Consider the following 21,623-nt stretch of genomic DNA (forward strand, 5'->3'; position numbering starts at 1 on the left):
GAAAGACTGGCAGTGAACTTTTGACGCATGTGATGTGAAGTGTCGTTTGCCATGGTTGCGTAATCGTGGCCCTGAATAGTAGATGTTGCTTGTGCAAGTCCATAGAAAGCTAAGGACAAAGAACTAAGAACTCATTTATATGTGTTTTTTAAAAGATTAAAAATATTTTCAGTGAAAATATTTTTAAAACCAATTCTTGGTAAAAATGCAAGAAAATCCTGAAAAAACACTTAATATGCTTCCTGAAGAAAGTACATAACTTGTACTTCTTGCATAAAGCACTTCAAGTGCTTTTGGAATCCAAAAAGATTTTTTATAAACGTGTTTTCAGTCATTTTAAAAACACATCCAAACAAACCTTAAAATTTTCTATACATTACTCTTTTCTAAAAGCTATCTCACATTATTACTAATTAAGTTAATTCTGGTCAAAGAAAGCTTGTTAAAGGTTCTTAATTTGGTCCCGATGTTTCTCACCTTTTTCGCAGATGATCTTATGCTCTTTGCAGATGCAACACCAAAACAAGCTAGGGTGATGAAGAGATGTATTGGCAAATTCTGCTTAGCATCTGGCCAAGCAGTTAACTTTGAGAAATCTATGTTGTATTGTTCTCCTAATACTTGTGTAAATGAGGCTAGAAAAACTAGTGCTATTTGTGGATCTCCTTTATCTGATAAGCTTGCAAATTATTTGGGGATGCCATTGATCCAATGTAGAGTCTCTAAGTCAACTTACAAGGGTGTGATTGATAAAGTTCAAAGTAGACTTTCTTCTTGGAAGAGTAATATCCTTTCAGTCGCTGGAAGAGCCACCTTAATCCAAGCAATCACCTCTGCAATACCGATGTATGCTATGCAAACTACTAAGCTTCCAATTAGTGTTTGCAAGCATATGGATAAGTTGAACGGAAACTTCTTTTAGGGGGACTCTCAGCAGAAAAAAAAATCCATTTATATCAACGGAACCTTGTTTGCAGGCCTAAATGCGTTGGAGGTGTAGGATTAAGAAAACGGCAGAAATGAATCAAGCTTTGTTGGATAAAATTGGATTGAGAATTCATGCTAAGAATACAGGTCTTTGAGCAAAAATCTATGAGGCGAAATACTTGCAAAGGAGCTCTATTTTGGATACTAAATTACATGAGAAGTCTGATTACTTCTACACTTGGAAAGGAATTCTTTATGAAACTGACTTGTTGCGCAAAGGAATGAAATGGAGAATTGGGAAAGGTGATGGTGTCAAGCTTTGGAAAGAACCTTGGGTGTTAAGGGATCCTTTAATTAATTATATTGATGCTACTAACTTTATTGAGGAGGACTTTCCAATTTCTTATAGTAAAAAAACTAAGAGTGTATAGTAAGCTTCTCCTGCTGCAATTTAACAGTTTTTTAGTTACTACATTCAATGAATGGCTCTTCAGTATCCATTTTGAAATCACCATGACTAATCTAGAGCTACTTTCATATTGATTCGCAATCATTGATAAGGTTTCTTTGGGCTCAAAAGAAGTCATAATTAACTATTTGCTAATCTACTGCTTTATTGTCATTGACTCTTTAGATTGGGAAGCACTTGCTTTTTTTCTTTTTTCTTTTTTTGTGTAAAAGATTAATTACATCGATGATAACTATTATGATTAAGAATCAATATGTTGTAAACATACCTCAATTTGCTTGCTTTTAACGTCAAAATTGTGGTGTGACATCTCACATCACCCAGGGGAGTGATCCTTAAATGTATATTCTCATCTCTACTAGCACGAGGCCTTTTGGGAGCTCACTGGCTTTGGGTTCCATGGGAACTCCGAAGTTAAGCGAGTAGCGCGCGAGAGCAATCCCATGATGAGTGACCCACTGGGAAGTTGCTCGTGAGTTCCCAAAAACAAAACCGTGAGGGAATGGTAAGCCCAAAGCGAACAATATCGTGCTACGGTGGTGGAGCGGGCCCGGGAAGTGATCCGCCCCGGGCCGGGATGTGACAATTGGTATTAGAGCCTAACCCTGGCTGCGTGTGTGCCAACGAAGACGTCGGGCCCCTAAGGGGGGTGGATTGTGACATCTCACATCGCCCAGGGGAGTGATCCTTAAATGTATATTCTCATCTCTACCTAGCACGAGGCCTTTTGGGAGCTCACTGGCTTTGGGTTCTATGGGAACTCCGAAGTTAAGCGAGTAGCGCGCGAGAGCAATCCCATGATGGGTGACCCACTGGGAAGTTGCTCGTGAGTTCCCAAAAACAAAACCGTGAGGGAATGGTAAGCCCAAAGCGGACAATATCGTGCTACGGTGGTGGAGCGGGCCCGGGAAGTGATCCGCCCCGGGCCGGGATGTAACATGTGGTTTGTGAGTGAGGTTTTAATTTATTCTACAATTGATAAATTGGTGATTATTCTTTGTTTCCCCTTTTTTTTTTTTTTTCGAATTTGGTTGTTTGTTTTGATCTTTCCTTTTTAGAAAATTTGTAGATTTCCTATTATTGTATCATGGATTCATTTTTATGTTTATTTTGTGGCTGTGTTGTTGTGGTGGATAAGTCATGTGAAGCATAATTTAAAGTCTTCGGATAAAACCAGAGGCAAGTAATTGTGTTTGGTTTGTTCGCGTCCAGTTATGTTTGATCTAATCTATGATTGAGTGTGTAACTATATTATTGTTGTGGTTTAATTGAGTGTAATGTAGGTTAATGGGGATGGCTAATTGTCTTTTGCTTCTTTGTATAAACACATAGTTTAGTTTGTCCTATAATCGATAAATCAATTATGGTTTAGATTTCACTAGGCTGTCAATATTTACATTTGTTGGTGTTGTTGATCTTTGTTTTTTCCAATCTTTGCTATTGTTATATGGCATGTATGTTTTTTATTTGGCTCTCTGACTATATTATTGTGGTAGTTAAATTTGGTGTGGTGTAAATTAAAGTGTCTAGATAAAACTAGGGACAACTGATGATCATTGTTTCCTTAGATGCAATCATGGATTAGTTTAGCTTATGAGTCATCAATTTTTAATTATAATTTGTTTGTTAGTTTGCTTGGATCAAAGTTGATAAGATTTAGTATCCTTTGCCAATTCGTTTATAAAGTGTGAAAATACTTTTTATCTTGGTTTTAATGACATGAATGAATTCCATCTACTAATTAAATGGTGTTGTTATTTGGTTATAGGAAAAACTAACAAGTCTTTCCTTTATCTCTCCGGTTCTTAATGGGAAATTTGGAAAAGTAACCATATTTTATACTCCATATAGAATTATAACCACCATTTTAGTTTTATGATAATTCTAACCAAAATTTGATGTAAAAGTATTAATATATCCTTAATGACAAAAAATTCTTCATTGCTCTTAACCCTAAAAAAACAACAATTAGTTGAGATTCTAAATTCACTCGGACTAATACGAAGACATTTATAAGATCTTGATGAGTAACTTTGGTTGACACTACCATTGCTTTCGCTTAACCATTTGTGTATTGGCTATAAACCCTTCTCCATCTGTAGTGGACCACGATCACAAATTGAGTCATATTCTGAAGGAAAAAAAAAATTAATTAGCGCATCTAACCTGCAAATATATTAAAATTAGGAAAAAGTTTTAGACAAAAATTAATTAGCACATATAACTAACCTACTTATGCAAAGTGCCGAAGAAACACTGAAATGGTTGCTTTATCGGAGCTTCTAATTCTTAAATCAACTTGTTGATTTGTCAAAGGATTCATAATATATTCACTTGCATTGGATCATGAAAATGGATATTATGGCGTGGTTGGTATTTTAAGCTTTTTCTATGGGCCATTTATAAATTTATAAATTTATAAATTTTGTATTTCATTTGTATAGATTAAATGGAAGATGAAGGTCCAACACCACTTGATCAATTGATGGCATATAAAAAAGTTGTCAAAATTAAAGTGCGTGTTTGTAGAATATGGAGACCGAAGTATCCAGGCATGGGCGATGAATATACAGGCCTACATTGTATATTGGTTGATGAAAAGATTAGTGATCATTTTTTGATAAAATTAGTTTATAAACATTTGATCTTCCGTCTTAACAATGAGTTATTTGTTTTAATTCACATGACATAGTTTTTATACTCTCCATAGTAAATATTGTATACAGTTTATTTCTAAACACTTTATTCTCCAATTTTATGTTGTCAAATGATACATTTGTTTTTGCGTTTACTATGTGTACTACATAGTTTTTTTTATATGTATCCATCTCCTTTAAACTGTTAGCTACATCTGTTAATTTACTATCCATGTTGCTGTTTAATATTTGTCATCTATGCCTATTTTCATGTTATTTCAACTATAAAACTTAGCGATTTACTTATCCACAGTGTTTTCAATGTTTTTTTCTCTTTAATTGTCAAGCAACAAGCTATCGAAGCGTCTTTTGATGAAATGGACTATGAAATAATAGTTCCAAAGATTGAAGCGGTTGCTTGCTATGAAATCATGAATTTTTGTACTAACAAGACAAGAGCTCAATACATAGTTGTTCTGCATGACACCCACATCATGTTTACTTCCAAGACAGTTTTTAAGAAGTTGGCAAGTGTCTTTCTGCCTATTGCACAACATTTTTCTTGCAAGCTTATAACATATTGTATCCTCGATTAAACAAGCTTGATATCTTAACAGGTATTGATATACATAAATAAGCAAAATAATATGCGTTGATGCTTATTTTATTCAACGTTTTCCTATGAACTTATCAATTTGTTTTTTTTCAAATTTAAAGATGTCATTAGCCACCTGGTTGCGGTCCAGCCTTTAAAACCAATACAGATCAATAAGAGAATTAATCACAAATGTGATTTGGTCATACAAAATATCAAGTCATTTCATCTCCATAATAAAATTAAAATTTTTTTTGCATCTCAAATCCATCTGAGTTGTCTAATAGTCATATTCTTTACTTAAAAATAATTTAAACAATTTTAAATAAAAATTAAGATTTTCATGAGTTTAAATTTTTTTTTTTTTTGGGCTTTTGATTTTTTACAGAAATAAAGTGTCTCATATTACACTGGTTAGATGTTATAAATGGCTTTTCTGCTCTCTCATTAGAACAGCCTCCCCAGCCAATCATTATTTTTTTTACAAGCTTGAGGGTTAAATTGTTTGCAGGTATTTACTTTAATAAAAAAACTTATTCATTTTCTATTTTCTTTCTAATCTATTTAGCTATTAAATTGGCTTTTATTATGTTTCTCTACGATTGCAAAACGATGTTAGGTGATTTTATTTTATGTTAAAGTGTTTCTAGAAATGTGTTAAAACATTGACTGCATTAATGACTCGTGTTGAGACTGATGAACAACAAAAAAAATGTTATCTTATGATATTGTATTAACACAAATTATCATTTGTGTATCTAATTTGTTGATTTTCTATTAATTTCATTTTTGAAGATTATTACAAGTATAAATTAGTAGTTTTTCTAGACATTAATAAATATATTTTAGTTAATCATAATCATCAAAAGTAGTTTCTGAGATAAAAGAGTAATACAACTTATGAGAAATCCACATCACCTTCACAAAAAAGATGTTATTGCCATACTAAACATATTACACATGTTGTTTTTGATACATGAAACTTAATTTTCATCCTGTTCTTTTTGAATTAGATATCATTTATTGTGATGCACAATATCTGAAATCTATAGAGCTATCCTAAAGTCTATAATTTACAATTTACAATTTTTTGTTTGGCTAGATGGAAAACTATTTGAAATGTCAGTTAATACATCATTTTTACATTTTTCTGTCTTTACTTTTGTTTAATGCACAAACAACATCATCTTGAATATCACTGGTTCAATACTTTTTTTAATAGATTTAGACATTCTAGAATTGAATACGTACAAATCAGTGTGAGTCCATTCATTCTCATAGAATGAGAATCATCGTGTGGTAATTTTTTTTTTAAACTATTATTTTTCTCTCCCTATTTTACCGATGTTCAATCTAAATTATTACAGGTTTTCAAGCTGGCCTCATTCTATTAGAACACTACTTCCTTCTTCCAAGCAAGCCAATGAGGAAGAGATTTTGCAAACTGGAAAAAATGTGACAATTGAGGAGTTAAGGTATTTGGATCCTTTATTTATATAAGGCGTATGTAATACTTTTTTATTTTATTGTGTTCCACAAAACCCTTTCAATTGTTTTTGACTCATTTGATAAAAGTTATTTATTTAATAATTGGTGTTTGTGCAAATATAATTTTTTTAAACATTTTGCAAAATGATACGTTTTTTGTGCAAAGTGTCAATCAAGCAATATAACACGAGGTATGAATGATGGTACACCGTTTGCCCTACATGCACAAAACAAATATACAAAGATCCAACAAGTGGTAAACTAATTTGCCAGAAGCATCCAAATCAGATTCCCACTTCGTGATAATAACTCTAACAATGTGTTTCAATTTTTGTGTCTTCTGAATCCTTGCAAGCTTAGATTGCATTAAATCCAAACTTTTTAAGGAACACAAAGTTAGAAAATTATTCGCTGTTGTTTAGTACTTCGATAGATGATGCTTGTTTAACGGATTATTATGTGTCTTTTGAATATTCCCAGGCTTAGATTATATTAAATCCAAACTTTCTTATATATACAAAGTTGGAAAATAATTCGCTGTTGTTTATTACTTTGATAGATGGTGATTTTTTAAGGTATTATTGTATTGTCGGGCACTTTCATAGATGAGAACTTTTTTAAATGTCTATTTGATGTACATTTTATGTTAAAAAATAATGTAATGATTATAACTTCGTGAAAGAAAAGGTGGTAAAAAAGAATTAGACATAATGAGGACACTGAAATAAAGAATCATAGTATACTTCAATTTTATCATATGATTAATCTTAACATTAAAGTACAACATTTAAAAATTTAATACGAATCAAGCTTGAAACTCATTAAACAATTCATGGTTTCTAATTTATGCAGTATGTTTTTAAATGAAGGTACAAAGTGTTCTTCGTCCTTGAAGATGAAACAAACGAGACCAATGCTCTAATTATTGGCAAATTGGGTGAAAAAGTTTTTGGCATGCCCCGTAAAAACTTGGTTTTCAATAAAAAATCAGCAGATCAAAAACAGTTGCCAAGTTCTTAGGCTTATAGGGCAGAGAAAATTTTTTAACCTTCAATTTGGAAACAGGAGAAATTCATTGAACTCGAATGATTTTCTCATCTACAGCGTTTCTGAGGACCTGACTATTTAGCTAGCAACTCCACAATCTCTGATAGAGAAATTACAGTCTCTTCTACAATAGTTTCATCTTCCACTATCCCTGTTGACACAACTAAGGAATTGCATAAAAGAAAGAGAGAATCAATTAGAAGAGCCCTTTTTATACCATCTGAAGAAAAAAAAGGTTGTACTTTGTATAACAATATTTTTAATTCCATCACAAATTGATCTCAATCTAATCTAAATTTATGTTTTCAATGTTTTTAATATCTTTGACACAGTGAAGGCGAACAAATATTTGAAACAGATACACAAGATCCTGATCAGGTTTCGATCAGTTGTTGAAAAGAAAATCCTGGCTAACTAGCTCAAAAATAGACCTTGCTCCGGACAAAAAAAAAAAAAAATAGATAACTCTGGTTTATTACTGGTTATTCCATGCTATAAATCTTTTCATCTCCAAAATTTATTACAAATGTATTAACATTTTCTTTCAGTTTTAACTTCCTTCTTTTTTTCTAATTATCCAAATTGCTTCGAGGAAAAAACTTTTGCTCATTTGTTAAAGGATGTTGTCATGTGTTATCCAAAACAGACAAGTGTTGGTTAATATTTTGTGTATGTAAATAGTTGATCCTAACATGAATATAAACAATGTGCTCTTTTGGATATTTTATGTTCAAGTAGTCATACCAATGGAGGACAAGGATGTTTGTCAAGGGGAATACTAGGCTACCCATTTTTGTATATCAATGATAAGGCATTTGATAATGTCTTTCCGTAAGTTATATAAACTTAGATAGCTTTATAAAAATATTTGCTCCATTTTTTGCTTAATGTTTATCTCACTCTTTGCATATTTATATGCCAAAAATATAATATATGGTTATATTTTCGCTCCCGCAACAACATGCGGGTAAAATTTACTAGTTAACTCTAAATTGTGCTTGTCTATATGCAAGTTTACTCGTTTGAAAAGAATAAGAGTAAGGCGATTACTATTTACAAATCTAAATTTTTTTTTTTTTTGATGTTTTCTTGGCCTTATCCTCAGAATTGGATTTGCTTCGGACCTTAGTGTCTGGAGCCTAAGGATCAACTAATTTGGGCCGCACAAATTGAATCTAATGGTCTCCATAAACTCATTTTCCTGGTTCATCACACACAAACCAACAACTTTGATTTCTTTTACACACCAATCAGCGATCCAGATGGATTGATGCTTAGGCTCCGGACACTAAGGTCCGGAGTGGATCCAATTCCCTTATCGTCCATTATAACTATTGCCTTAGCTTTTCGATGAAATTTTTAACCACTCTCATTGCACCACGTGTCATTATTGATTAATAATATATGCACATATTTTTATAAGATTTGCAGCCATTCATGTAGTTTCATGAGCCCTTATCCAATCTTCTGATTTCCTCATATTTCTCCATAAAAAAAACTCTTTAAACCACCACATCTACTCACACCAAGCCTCTTCCATCTTCCCTGCACACAATTCATATATTTTTAGAAAAGAAAGTTCTTTCAACAATGGATAACCTGACGCAATTGCAAGGACAAGAAGGGCGAGAAACGAGTGAGAAGATGAACAACAAAGAAAGAGGCGTGTCTAACATCATAGGAAGAGAAGCATCAATTCATCAAGTGGTGCAAGAGGTTGCATCAATCAATCAACACAACAAAGAAGAAGTTAGTTCAAGCACCAGCTGTGCATCTAATCTCAAACTACGTAGGGGAAACCAATGTGATGTTCTATTGGAAGATCATCTTATTCCATATAGTTTGTACGCGGCAAATTATTTTCGTAGAGGATTTAGAATGCGATGACATTTGTTCAATAAAATCATCTTGTTATTTGAAATCGTGACAATTACTTTGTTCAAAAGAAGGATGTTGAGAATGCTTTAGGTCTTTTTCTTGAGCAAAAAATCACGGTTGCCTTGTGGATGCTGCTTATGGGGCATCTGCAAACCGTACATTCGACTTACATCTACAAAGAACGTCACCGTCACTTGACTGAGCAATTGTGGGCGTTGAAACTTGCTCAAAATAACTGAAGCTAATTCTTATACTTTCAATAAATGACAAAGATACGTATTATGTTGAAGTATGCTCTGTAGTGTGTTTCAATTTTTTTTTAACCGTGTTGAACTTTGTAAGTTTGTTAGTGTGTTAACTTTGTAAAATTGTTTTAGTGGTGAACTTTATAAATTTTGTTTAATGTGAACTTTGTAAGATGATTGAGGAATGAAGAAAATGGTTAACTATTTATAGGACTTTGTAATTTTTAGTTTTGGTATTTTTTTTATCGTTGTATTAATTCTGACATTTGATTTTGGAAATTATAAGAGTTGAATGTGCCAGATCGCGTCATGTGGATGCACCAGATTGTGCCTCGTGGATATGCCACGTGGCAAGCTTTTTCAATGGAATTTATTCGGTTTTTTCCTCCAAATTTTCTGATCCGTTAGATCAAAACATGCAAATCTAACCGTTGAATACGAACGGCCGATGTTTCACGCAATTAAAAAGTGAAAAACCAACGACAGTATATATAGGCGCCAACAGCTGAATCAGCGGCCACCGTGAGGCTCCAATTTCAACCGCCGCAAATGGCCCAGTATACACCAACCTTAAACCCTCCCAAAACCCTAATCCCCAAGCTCTCAAATCCTAATCCCTCGTTCTCTTCATTCTCTACCTTCACAATCCCAAAACCCAAATCCATAAACTTCCCAAAATTCTCCATTTCGGTCACGGCGGCCCAAAACCAGCAGCACCAGCAGCAACCGCCATCCTTGGAAGCTCTGATCAACAGTGATCGCAAAGAAGAGGTGCTTGGAGTTATCAAGAGTTCGTCGTCGCACTGCCTCTCCGAAACCAACCTCCACCTGACAGTTCCTGGCCTCAAATCCAAAAGCAGAGGCAAGGTATGAAAAAAGAACACGTTATTATTTTCGGTTTTAATTAATTTTTTTTCCCAATACGTTTAGTGAATTTTGATTGACAACCAAGTTGGAGCTTTTTTTCTCAAGAAACAACTTGTGGGTTTTTAATTTGACTGGAGAAGGACTTGCAATTTTCTGTGTTTTGCAGGTTAGAGATGTTTACGACAGTGGGGATTATCTAGTTATGGTTACGACGGATAGGCAGAGTGCATTTGACAGAATTCTTGCGTCTATTCCCTTCAAAGGCCAGGTTTGTCCTCAGTTCTTACCCCAAAGGAAGTAAATTTCTTAATATCAGTTTTCTGTATTGTGTTTAGTTGAATTTCTTACTAAATCTAGAAAAAGAACGGTCACAAATCACGATATCGAAAAAATACAGTATTCATTACATGGTTGATGGATAATTAGTAGTAGTATCTGAAATCATGATCATTGTTTCTATGATATTTAGGTCCTTAATGAGACAAGTTTATGGTGGTTTGACAAAACTCGACATATAACTTCAAATGCAGTTGTTTCGGCTCCGGATGAAAATGTAACAATTGCAAAGAAATGCTCTGTTTTTCCCGTTGAGTTTGTGGGTAAGAGATTCCATTCATTGTGTTTAGCATTTTTCTTTAACTGGCTAGTGAGCTATTTCACTGTCAATGTGATTCATGTTTCTTAGAGTTTTCATTGTAATTCATAATCTTTCAATTTTGAGTAAGGGAAGATGTTACGAGGTTTAGTAAAAGAAATAACTTTTGTATTAATTTTTTTTTTTTTTCATAATCAACGCAATGGTCAAAAACAATAAAAAGAACTGGTGGAAGATGGACTTTCTGATATATTCATTTTGTATCCTAGCGAGCAATTGCTTAATGTTCCAGCATTGTACTTGGGGCGTTGGTTCATGGATTCAACTTTCTGTAAAAGAAATTATTCACCCACATTTTTCTTATTTTCTGAATTTTGGCGTTGGAAGCCTCCATTTTACTTAAAGAATTTATGTTTTGGTAGCTTGTTTTGCTGTTACCTACACTGCTTCTTCGTTTAAGAAAAATTAGATATTTATGCATCTACCTGGTCTTTTGAGAGGATAACGTAGCTGTATATTATGCAAATGGAAGTTTTGAGAGGAAACAATTATATAGAGAGGTATCCTATATTTTCTTCTCATAACTATGGAGGAAAAGTATGATAGCTTAAATCTTTTTATTTTCTTCTTCTCATATTCACGAAGGAAAGTAGATTAACTGGTACTGTAGATAAAATTTTGACCATGAAGATTTCATAATAAGCGTATGACAGAAAGGCAGAGTAAATTATGAAACCTAATGTTACAATCCATCTTTTCATGAGTTTATTGGCTTGCTCTCTTTTCTTTCCTGATCACGGAAAGTCAGTAGTTGTTGTTGAGTAAAAAAATTTCATAGTCCACAGTATTTAATATTTTCATTGTCCATCGTATTTCTTGTTGTAAAAGATGGAATTTTATCTTCGAAGATAATGGTTTATTTGAATGAGGGTACTTGCAGCATTCATAAGTTCATTAAGTATAAAATCTTTACGCTACTTTTGCTGCTCATTTTGTAGTCAGAGGTTTTGTGACGGGAAGCACTGATACATCATTATGGACGGTCTACAAAAATGGTGTTCGAAATTACTGTGGCAATGTACTCCCAGATGGTGTGCTTTCTAATTAATAAGTTGGTTTTGTAAACCATTTTTAAAAGTCAAACCAATTTTTGTCTAATGGTCTATTCATGTTCTAGGCTTGGTAAAAAGCCAAAAGCTGCCTGCAAATATACTCACACCAACAACTAAGGCTGCAGATCATGATGTTCCTGTTACCCCAGACGAGGTTTGCTAACTTTGATGTCATTTGCTACCTAACAGGGGAAAAATAGGGAAGGAGAAAAGGGTAGCGATAATCAGTCTGTGTTGTAGACGGAATTAGGTCATTACGTTGTGCTGGATTTCCTAGTGGGTTGGAATGTATTAATATTGCTTCATGCAATTTTCTCGCAGATAATTGAACGTGGACTAATGACTCAAGCCGAGTATGATGAAGTAAGCAGGAAAGCACTGAGCTTGTTTGAGTATGGACAGGTAACTTGACTTTATTCTTATTGTCTTATTGCAATGAACATTTTAAAATGTAATTATCTGAAAACATATTGGGAAATTGGGACTACTTGATAAATATATAGGCTTCTGAACGAGATTACTATTTTAGCATAAAAGTGGAATATAAGAAGGGCTACAATGATGAAAAGTTGGAAAAGCCTGAACAAATTCTTTTGAACGGTTGAAAAGTGTGATTTTGTTTTCTCTTTTTGCTTCAATTTTTATTGGTTTCCTGTATATCATTTAGGGTCACAAGTCTGTATCCAATGCTTTGATCTTGGACATTAACTTTGTATACGTGGACACGACCAAGGATTTGTGTGTGTATAAGTTTATCGAGCATACATAGTTGAGCAATCCAAATAAATATATTTGCCAACGTAACCAGCTGTATATGTTTGTGGGGAGATTATCATAATTGACTTGAGTTCGGGTACTGACCGAATCAACTTCTTATTTAAATAGTAACCATCACCCAAACTTACCGGTTTTACCATTTCTTTCATGTTGCAGTGTGTGGCTTTGGAACATGGCTTGATATTGGTAGACACAAAATATGAATTTGGAAAAGGCCAGGATGGTTCCATTCTTTTGATTGATGAGGTTTAGCATTCTCATCTGTAAAAATTTAATAGTTCTTTCTGACTCATAATAATACACTTTTTCAAATAATGTAATGAGAGTTGATTTCCACTCCTTTCCATTCCAGGTGCATACACCTGATTCAAGCAGATATTGGATTGCACATACTTATGAGGAGCGATTTCAGAATGGTCTTGAACCCGAAAATGTTGATAAAGTATGCAATGCATTTATACTGTTATGTTCTTTTCGCCCTTTTAATCTTATGTTCTTATAGACAAATTACGTTTTATCTGACATTTATATCTTTAATTCTTAGGAGTTCTTGAGGTTGTGGTTCAAAGATCACTGCAATCCTTACAAAGATGAGGTAGTTCACATGAAGTTCAATATATTTTCTTTTTTGCGTTTGAGCATGTGTAAACTTCAAATCTCACTCTGATGCTTAAAACTGTTAGGTCCTCCCTGATGCTCCTGAGGAACTCGTTTGTGAACTAGCTTGGCGGTATGCCACTTCTTTACTGTGCCTTACATAATTTATTGTATACTATATTATAATGCCTTCAACATGCTTCATGGATCTAAACAAGGAGTGTTAACCTGGCCACCCGACTCAGCAGGTCAGGGGCGGGTCACCGTAGGCACATTTTGAGCTGCTCGAAACCTAAATACTTGATAATAAACTGCCAATTGACTTGTTAGAAATTTGTACTTGGTAGTGCGTTTTATGATGGAACATCGTATTTGAAAGACATCTGGCTTTCCCACCTTGGTTATGATGCGGTTTGTTAGGATATTCTGTCTAAAGAAAAACATGGCAATGGGGTATCTGGAGATGCAATGTTAATGTGTCTTTCCATCCTTCGTTTCCTTCGGTTCATATTGTGATTAGGAATACTTCGCTGATGACAACTCATCCTTCATTCCCTCCTCCCTCGCTTTCCTGGGTTCCCCCTCCCCCTCCTCTCCCCTATCTGCCTTCCCCTTGTATCTAAATAGAACTACCCTTGCCCTTAACGTGTTATTGTTTGATAAGATCCGTACAGAAGCGACCAGGCTTGAAGATTTTTGTATCTACCACTACTTGGACTGAGATTATTCTTTGATGACAGATACATTTTCCTGTACGAGACAATAACAAAATCAAAATTCAAGCTGCCCTCCACGGAGGTAAGACTTAGAGATAAAAATACGTCATTGACATATTGCGAGTATTGTGTAGAGATTGTTGTAACATAATTTTCTGCTTTTTCATTCAGGAACCAATACATGATCGGATATCACGCAATGTTGCACAGGCGCTGTCATCTCTGACTCGATAACTTTGTACTGTGAAGCACAAATTTTATGCTGGAATTTAGTTAACCCTTCCTTTCCACCCGAAAGAGGAAAGCATCCGAAATGATTGGAATGCAGTTTGTTGTGCTGTTTTTGGGATATTGTCTCTAGGTTAGGTGTTTAAACAGTGGCTTGTATGCAACACCAGGTTAGGTGGTACTTGGTATAATTAAGCCAAAAGCGTTTTAAGCTGCCATTTTGCTTAAAGTGTGCTTGCGTGCAAATGTAATCAGACCACATTACATCGGCAGATGCCTGATGGTGTGCTTATAACTATTATTTGAAAGGATATGAAATTTTATTTACTTTTAAAACAATGATGGGTGTAAGATTTTTAACACATGACATTGTATTATTGGATCGGAATTCTAAGTGACGGTGAACATGTTCTATGTAAGTTGATCCCTTTTTTATGAATGCTATGGTCTAGTTTATGTTTTATTCTCTAAAATTTCATCCGTTAGTCTTAACTACCAAGTTAACCTTTGTTTTTCTGACCGTACAGAGTTGACGTTATACATCTGTACATTGTTCAATAACAAAAAATGAATCCTATAAATGGATGGATTAGGAACTTATTGCCTATAAAACTTGTGTTCATATCAAGTTTGGAAAAGAAATAGGGAATTTTAATGAAAAGGGCTTCTCAAAACTTTTAATTAATCAAAAACTATCTACTAACTTTATTTAATAAAAAAGACTTAAACTTTAATAAAAATGACTCAAATTTTAATGAAAATGACAAAAGTTTTACGTAACAACAAAACAGAAAAACACAAAAAATAAAAAAAAACATATACTAATGTGCGGGACCGCGCGTCACATCACACACACACACTCTTCCTCACTTAACCGTGCAACCTCTTTCTCTCTATCTCTCCCTCTTTCGTATGTTCACATCCATTTTTTTTCTCCCCTTTCACCTCACCTATCCACATCAACTTTTTCACTTTTATTTTTTATTTTTTCACCTCACTCCATAAACATTTTATTTTTATTTTATTATTTTATTATTTGTTTATTTGATTATTCTTTCAATTGTTTTGGAACAAAGTAAGTAATAATATTACAAAATCAAAAATAAAGAAAAATTTCATTATTTAGTTTATGAACATTAATACTGTGACAATTTCTTAAACAAAATATTGACTACTTCTTAAACTGAACACTATTTCTTAAACTGAACATTGACTACTTCTTAAACCAAACACTATTTTGTAAACTAAACATTGACTACTTCTTAAACTGAATAGTATTTCTTAAACTGAACATTGACTACTTCTTAAACCAAACACTATTTTGTAAACTAAACATTGATTATTTCTTAAACTGAACAGTATTTCTTAAACTAAACACTAACTATATCTTAAACGGAACACTAATACTATCATTACTTCTTGAACTAAACACTGACTATTTTGTAAACTGAATACTGACTATTTCTTAAACTGAACGCTAGTATTATTACTATTTCGTAAACTAAACACTGACTATTTCTTAAACCGAACACAATGGACTATATATATTAAACCAAGTAATAGTACTATCACTATTTCGTAAACTAAGCACTGACTATTTTTCAAACCAAACACTAGTATTATCACTGTTTTGTAAACTAGTATTGTCACTATTTCGTAAACTAAGCACTGACTATTTCTTAAACAAAAAGCTAACTATTTCGTAAACTAAACACTGACTATTTCTTAAAATCGAACACTAGCACTATCACTATTTTTTAAGCTATTTCCTTACAAATTACTGTCATGTATTGATGTCAGCAATATATTTTTTTATCTCAAATTTCTATCTCTTTTTAAATTTTTTTAGAGTTTGTTGATGTCAGTTTGAAAGGATTTGGCTGTTCCTTACACACTCCCTCTCTTCCTTCCCGATGAAATATTTAAAAAGTAATTTGGGTGTTGCTTTTGCACCGTTGATTTTCTGTTGAAAATTACTACTTTTCTTTTCTTTCTTTCTGTAAATAAACAAATTTCTCTCTCTCCCTCTCTAAAAGAAAAAGGAGTTATTGAAACTTCATTCTCACGTTTTCCTTGCCAATGAAATGTTTTAAAAATAATTTATTTCATCCATCCATTTCATCTCATCATTCATTGTACTACTCCCACTACTTATTTTGCATTGCACGTTAGTCTTCTTATCAGTTCTATCTGCTCATAGTTACAGCAAATGCTTGATTTGATATTTGAATTGGTTGGCCCGTGCTTACGCGCGGTTTGGTTGGATTATTTTTTTATTTTTTGTTTTTATCGTTAAATAAAGTTTGTATATGGTTTTTGGTTAAAATTTAAAATTTTGAAGCCCTTTTGGTTAGTTTTCCTAAAGAAATAAGCATGTTCATATCCAATTTGAGAGAGAATGTCCAAAAACAAAGGCTTAAATGTCAAAATGGTCCTTGTGTTTTACGTGTTTGGTCAATTTAGTTCCTAAGTTTTCAATTTGGCAGATTTGTCTTTGTGTTACTGTTAGCCAATATGGTCAATTTCGTTATTTTATTGTTAAATATTTCATTTTGAATTATTAAAAACCATGTTTATTTTAAGAAATATGAAAAGATCAATGCAAAATAAAATAAATTAAATTAAAATTAAAATTAAACACTCCAGGCAACATCTGCAACTTCGACGTTGCGTTGCTCTGCACCAATGGTATACATCTTACTCCCTTTCCTCTTATAGAAATGTCATTTAAAGTAGATGCATCAACTATTAATTGCGTTTGTTCCCTTGCTTTAGTTTTGAAGTACATATATTTACTTTTATACACTTCTATCAATTTTCTGCTGTTAGATCGAATGAATTAAAAATAATTAACGACAAAAAATTAATAAGAGCGTGTGAGAGATAAAAAATGAATGCATGAAAGATAAAAATGATACGTAAAAAGCACTAATTCTAAACACATGGGAAAATGATTTTGATATTCCTTCTTTATCCTTTTGTTTTTATAGCCATCAAATTATACAATTCAACGGTGAATCGAGACAATAACAAACAAAAGAAGTGAAACAGGACATAAAGGAGTGTGAAAATAGTTTTAAACATATGGCATATATTAGTAAATAAGTAGTGTTTCTTTTTCTTTTCAAAATGAATATCTAGACTTACATGGGAAACCAATCTACGACTCATGTATGAAAAATTGCATAGGAGAGTTGGGGCATTCAAATTAAAGCCGGAAGAACGCGGACTTTGAAGGACCGCATATACTTTTATTGTGTCGTTCTGATTTATAACACAATGACAAATAAGTAAAATTAAATCTGAAAGAACAAGGATTTTGATGGACCGCATATACTTCGATGGTTGCATCCTGCTTTAATAACACAATGATATGTGAGTAAATTTAAAGCATCACCTTACCTTATTGAACTGTTAACTACATTGAGAAGAATTAAAGAACAGACAAGATGGAGGAAAATGAAGAACTAGAGAGAGAAATTTTTTTGGGAAAAACGAAAGTTCTGTATATTTAAGGAAAACGACAACTTATATTTGTAAGTTGAAGTACGTTATAAGTAGAAGAATACAAACTTAATTAACCACAAAGTAACTAACAATTCAACTAACAACTCATTCAACCATCTAACAACCATACTAAAACTTTGACTGATGTAACATTGATTACACAACAACCAACGACCAAAAGACATCTATCTACATAAACTGGACCACTGCAATAATAATATATCCGAAGAACACGATAGAAGAAGCTAGAAGACAAAAGTCGCTTACGACAAGTCAAAGCCGTCTCCATCTCAAACGTTGCAGGTCAAACTCAAAGTTCTAAATGCAAGAAAATTCGTCTGGTCAAAAAAGAAGGAAAATGTAAAAAATAAAAAAAAAACAAAAAAGAAAAGTCAAGCATTGGCTTCCGTGACATCAGCAATGACGTCATCATTGAATTCTGTCTATAAATTGGCATGCGGAATTGGGAATAGGATGCCATAAAACTCGAACAATGTCTGGAGAGTCAGTGAAATTGCTTGGGTACTGGGCAAGTCCTCTAGCTCTCAGAGTAAAATGGGCCTTGAAACTCAAGGAGATTGAGTACCAGTATGTTGAAGAGGACCTCCAAAACAAGAGTCCCTTGCTCCTCCGTTACAACCCCGTCCACAAAAAAGTACCCGTTCTTGTGCACGACGGCAAGCCGGTCGCAGAATCGCTCATTATACTCGAATACATCGATGAGACGTGGAAGCACAATCCGATCCTGCCGCAAGATCCCTACGAAAGGGCACAGGCACGCTTCTGGGCCGGATTCATCGATGAAAAGGTAATCGAATGAGCTATCTTGATCAAGTAATAATCTTTCATTCATAATATTCACAAGCACCAACTGGGTGAATTAGCATTCAAACGGACCATTTGTTGTTGTTTGTTTCAGTGCGTGCCGGCAATTATGAGTGCATTCACCAACCAAGGGGAGGAGAAAGAGAAGGCGGCAAAAGAAGCGCGAGAGAACCTTAAGACGTTGGAAAGTGCACTTGGGGGAAAGGACTTCTTCGGAGGAGAAACCGTTGGCTTTGTGGACATAGCTGCTGGGTGGATTGGATTGTGGGCTAGAATCGTCGAGGAGATAGCAGACGTAAACCTGATTGATGCCGAGACCATGCCTCTGCTCAACGCTTGGTTTGGAAGAGTTCTCGAGGCTCCTGTTCTCAAAGAATGCGTGCCCCCTCGAGATAAATTGCTGGAGCACAGCAGAGGGTTTCACAAGATTTTGACTGCAGCATCAAGTTGAAGTGTTTCGGTGCCATCTCTCGATGGTCCCTGCATATTTTTATCATCATTTCATTCATAAAAATGCTTGTGTACGAGGAATAAAGTGAGCATCAGCTCAATTCATGATATCATAGATCAACAAATTGGTAAAATACAATTAAAATGTTTGCATTTCAGCAGCGCTTTAAAGAAATAGTATCAGGGAAAAATTACCTTAAAAATCATGACCAAACATTTCATCTGTTGATTGCTCGGTCGCAGTGAAGGAAAATGACCCAAGATGCAGCGATCTTCCTTAACAATCCACACACTGACACAGGTGCTGCGTCCCTTACTGTATGGATTAGAAAACTGGAGGAGGAGAGACTATTGGATAAATATTTCTCTCCCACTTTAAGTAACAAAGAAGCAACTTCCCCGAATCATGGACCTATATCTTTCATGAACAATTGCTCCTTCGAGTCATTGATTCACCAACCAACAGTCAGAGAAGCATTAACCTGTCCTGTGAGCCTTCATAGGAAGCCTAAGTTACCATGCACAACTGTTCCATAGTTAGTAAATCGCGTATACTATGCGTATTATACAAGCACTTGTACGAATTAAAAAAAAAATGCCGTCTTTCATACACGTATTAATGATTCGTTAAATTGTACAATTTTTAAAACTCTAACGTACGATACACGTAAGCACATGCTTTTCACGTTTAAAACACGCCATTTACAAACATTTTTCAAGAATACATATAAAATTCATGCATTCTACCCGTATTTTTACCATATTTTTGAATAAAATAACATAAATGAATACGTTAAATCAATAAATATTAAAATTCAAATTAATTAGTCACACCTTGAAGGCTTGAACCAGGGCATAAATATCTTCAACTATCTCGACTTTGTCCTCCTCCATCATCTTCAGGATGTCAGAGGCTGATCTCTGAGCAGAAAGGCGCATTCTAAGCAGTGATTTGTATAATGTCAAACTTGCAAAACCAAATAAATGGATAACTCTGATATACCAATTTGCATCCTCAATGTTCCTATGCTTTTCGAAATAATCAGCAAAGGCGATTACAGTATCATCTGATGGCCTCCAATGACAATCTTGCAACACACTAAACCCTTTTTTCATCGCTTCAATGGCTTTGTCCATGTTGCTTTTCAACCTTCCTTCCATAAGGATCTCCCATGTCTTATAATTTGGTTGACCGCCTTTCTCCAATGTGTGCAGAAGCAAGGCCTCAGCTTTCTCAGTCATTCCATTCCGCATATATGCACCAAGAAGGATACTGGAGACTCGAATATCATACCTAAAGCAATTGGATTCCCACTCCATAAAAATCCTCTCGGCTTCTACAATATCACCTAACTTCGCCAACCACAACAGTATCTGCATGTAATTGGTATATGGAATTCTCCCTGCAACCGCTTTACTAGCTTTCCAAAGTCGCAGAATGTCCTCTTTACTCATTACAGGCGCATATTGTGTAATGAGGAAAAAACAACCAAGGCGAATGCAATTACACGGTTTTATCAGCAATTCTCAGGGCGAAACTGCCTTTCTCAACAAGGCCTGCTTTCGTATAGATACCAGCTAAAGAAGACAAAGTGCTCCATCCAACCTTGACATTCTTATCATTCAACATTTCTTTATAAACCATCTCCACCAAACCAAACCAGGATAGCTTGGCATTCGCATTCATCCAAAGGTTATAGGATAAACCAGTTAAGGGTATCTTGTTTTTCTTCATCTGCTGTACAACAAGGGGCACATTCCCAAATTCAGATGTGGACATATACAGGTTCATCATCTCATTATACGGGTTAGAGTTCACAATGAGCCCCAAACCACCAAGCTTCAGCATAAGCGCCTCGGCTTTCTCTGTGTCCCTCCCCACAACATAGCCACAAAGAAGAGGGAGACAAGCAGCTTTTTTTTAAAGCAGTGCAAAGTTGCTCAAAATACTCTTCAGCTTCCAACATACCATTCACATTTATGGTTGACTGCAACCTCATTGCATGATCACCTGGCGAAAATCGCTTCGGCTTTCCATCCATGTTAGCACCTGATATCAACAGAAACACAATCTACAAATTCAAAACTAACCCCATCAACCATTGCATTACGGAGATGAGCAATCTATTACCCCTCTCTTTCTAAATTCACTAAATTTCCAAACTTTTATTTGAAATTGAGAACTTTAATCTTAAAAAAAAAACTCTGCAGAATGTCCTAATTTACAAATTTTAAGAACATTTTTGAGCAAACAGAACAAGAATTGAAACCTGGAGAGCGTGGCCGAAGCGTTTAGACTTCAAGAGCTGAACGGAGACGCCGCGGAGTTAGAAAACGCAGACCTTGCGACCTCCGTCGACCCAATTCTGAATCACGGTGGTCGCGCTGCAAACCGGTTTTCTCAGCCCCAAAATCTTGCTCTGAAGCTCGTCGTCCCTGCGACCATCATTTCAAAAGCAGAGAGATGACAGATGCCTCCGCCTTGCCGAGCTTGCGAAATGCGGGACCACCATCTCAGGCCGGCCACGAGTACACGGCCAAGCCATGGAAGTCCAGGACGGCGGAGTTCACAGCAGGGTTTAAGGAAGATCCAGGAGTGTACCCGGTGGGTCCCAGTCCCAGAATATCTGAAATGAATATGTAACACTAAAACGGCACCGTTTG

The 21,623-nt window shown here is 34.7% G+C and overlaps 2 protein-coding genes and 1 pseudogene across 3 annotated transcripts; 2 read left to right on the forward strand and 1 right to left on the reverse strand.

Moving 5' to 3' along the window:
• The first annotated feature begins 9,780 nt into the window (after positions 1-9,780).
• On the forward strand, positions 9,781-14,516 carry LOC137717746 (phosphoribosylaminoimidazole-succinocarboxamide synthase, chloroplastic). The gene is made up of 12 exons (XM_068457209.2): positions 9,781-10,152; positions 10,319-10,420; positions 10,622-10,751; positions 11,746-11,838; positions 11,925-12,013; positions 12,181-12,261; positions 12,793-12,882; positions 12,989-13,078; positions 13,181-13,231; positions 13,320-13,366; positions 13,974-14,031; positions 14,121-14,516. Exons 1-12 carry the CDS (start codon positions 9,835-9,837, stop codon positions 14,181-14,183), a joined length of 1,212 nt encoding a protein of 403 aa, XP_068313310.2. The 5' UTR covers positions 9,781-9,834; the 3' UTR covers positions 14,184-14,516.
• Positions 14,517-17,809: 3,293 nt separating this feature from the next.
• Positions 17,810-19,117, forward strand: LOC137717868 (glutathione transferase GST 23). The gene is made up of 2 exons (XM_068457364.2): positions 17,810-18,492; positions 18,604-19,117. The coding sequence occupies exons 1-2, from the start codon at positions 18,178-18,180 to the stop codon at positions 18,958-18,960; spliced, it is 672 nt and encodes a 223-aa protein (XP_068313465.2). The 5' UTR covers positions 17,810-18,177; the 3' UTR covers positions 18,961-19,117.
• A 670-nt stretch (positions 19,118-19,787) lies between these two features.
• Positions 19,788-21,593, reverse strand: LOC137717148 (pentatricopeptide repeat-containing protein At5g27460-like; annotated as a pseudogene). Its single transcript, XR_015965245.1, has 2 exons — positions 21,230-21,593; positions 19,788-21,009 (listed from the first exon to the last, which is right to left on the reverse strand). The product of XR_015965245.1 is annotated as a pentatricopeptide repeat-containing protein At5g27460-like (transcript).
• Positions 21,594-21,623: the final 30 nt, after the last annotated feature.

Source organism: Pyrus communis, chromosome 8 (assembly GCF_041283825.1).
Source record: "Pyrus communis isolate YQ-2024b chromosome 8, ASM4128382v1, whole genome shotgun sequence".
NCBI lineage: Eukaryota > Viridiplantae > Streptophyta > Magnoliopsida > Rosales > Rosaceae > Pyrus > Pyrus communis.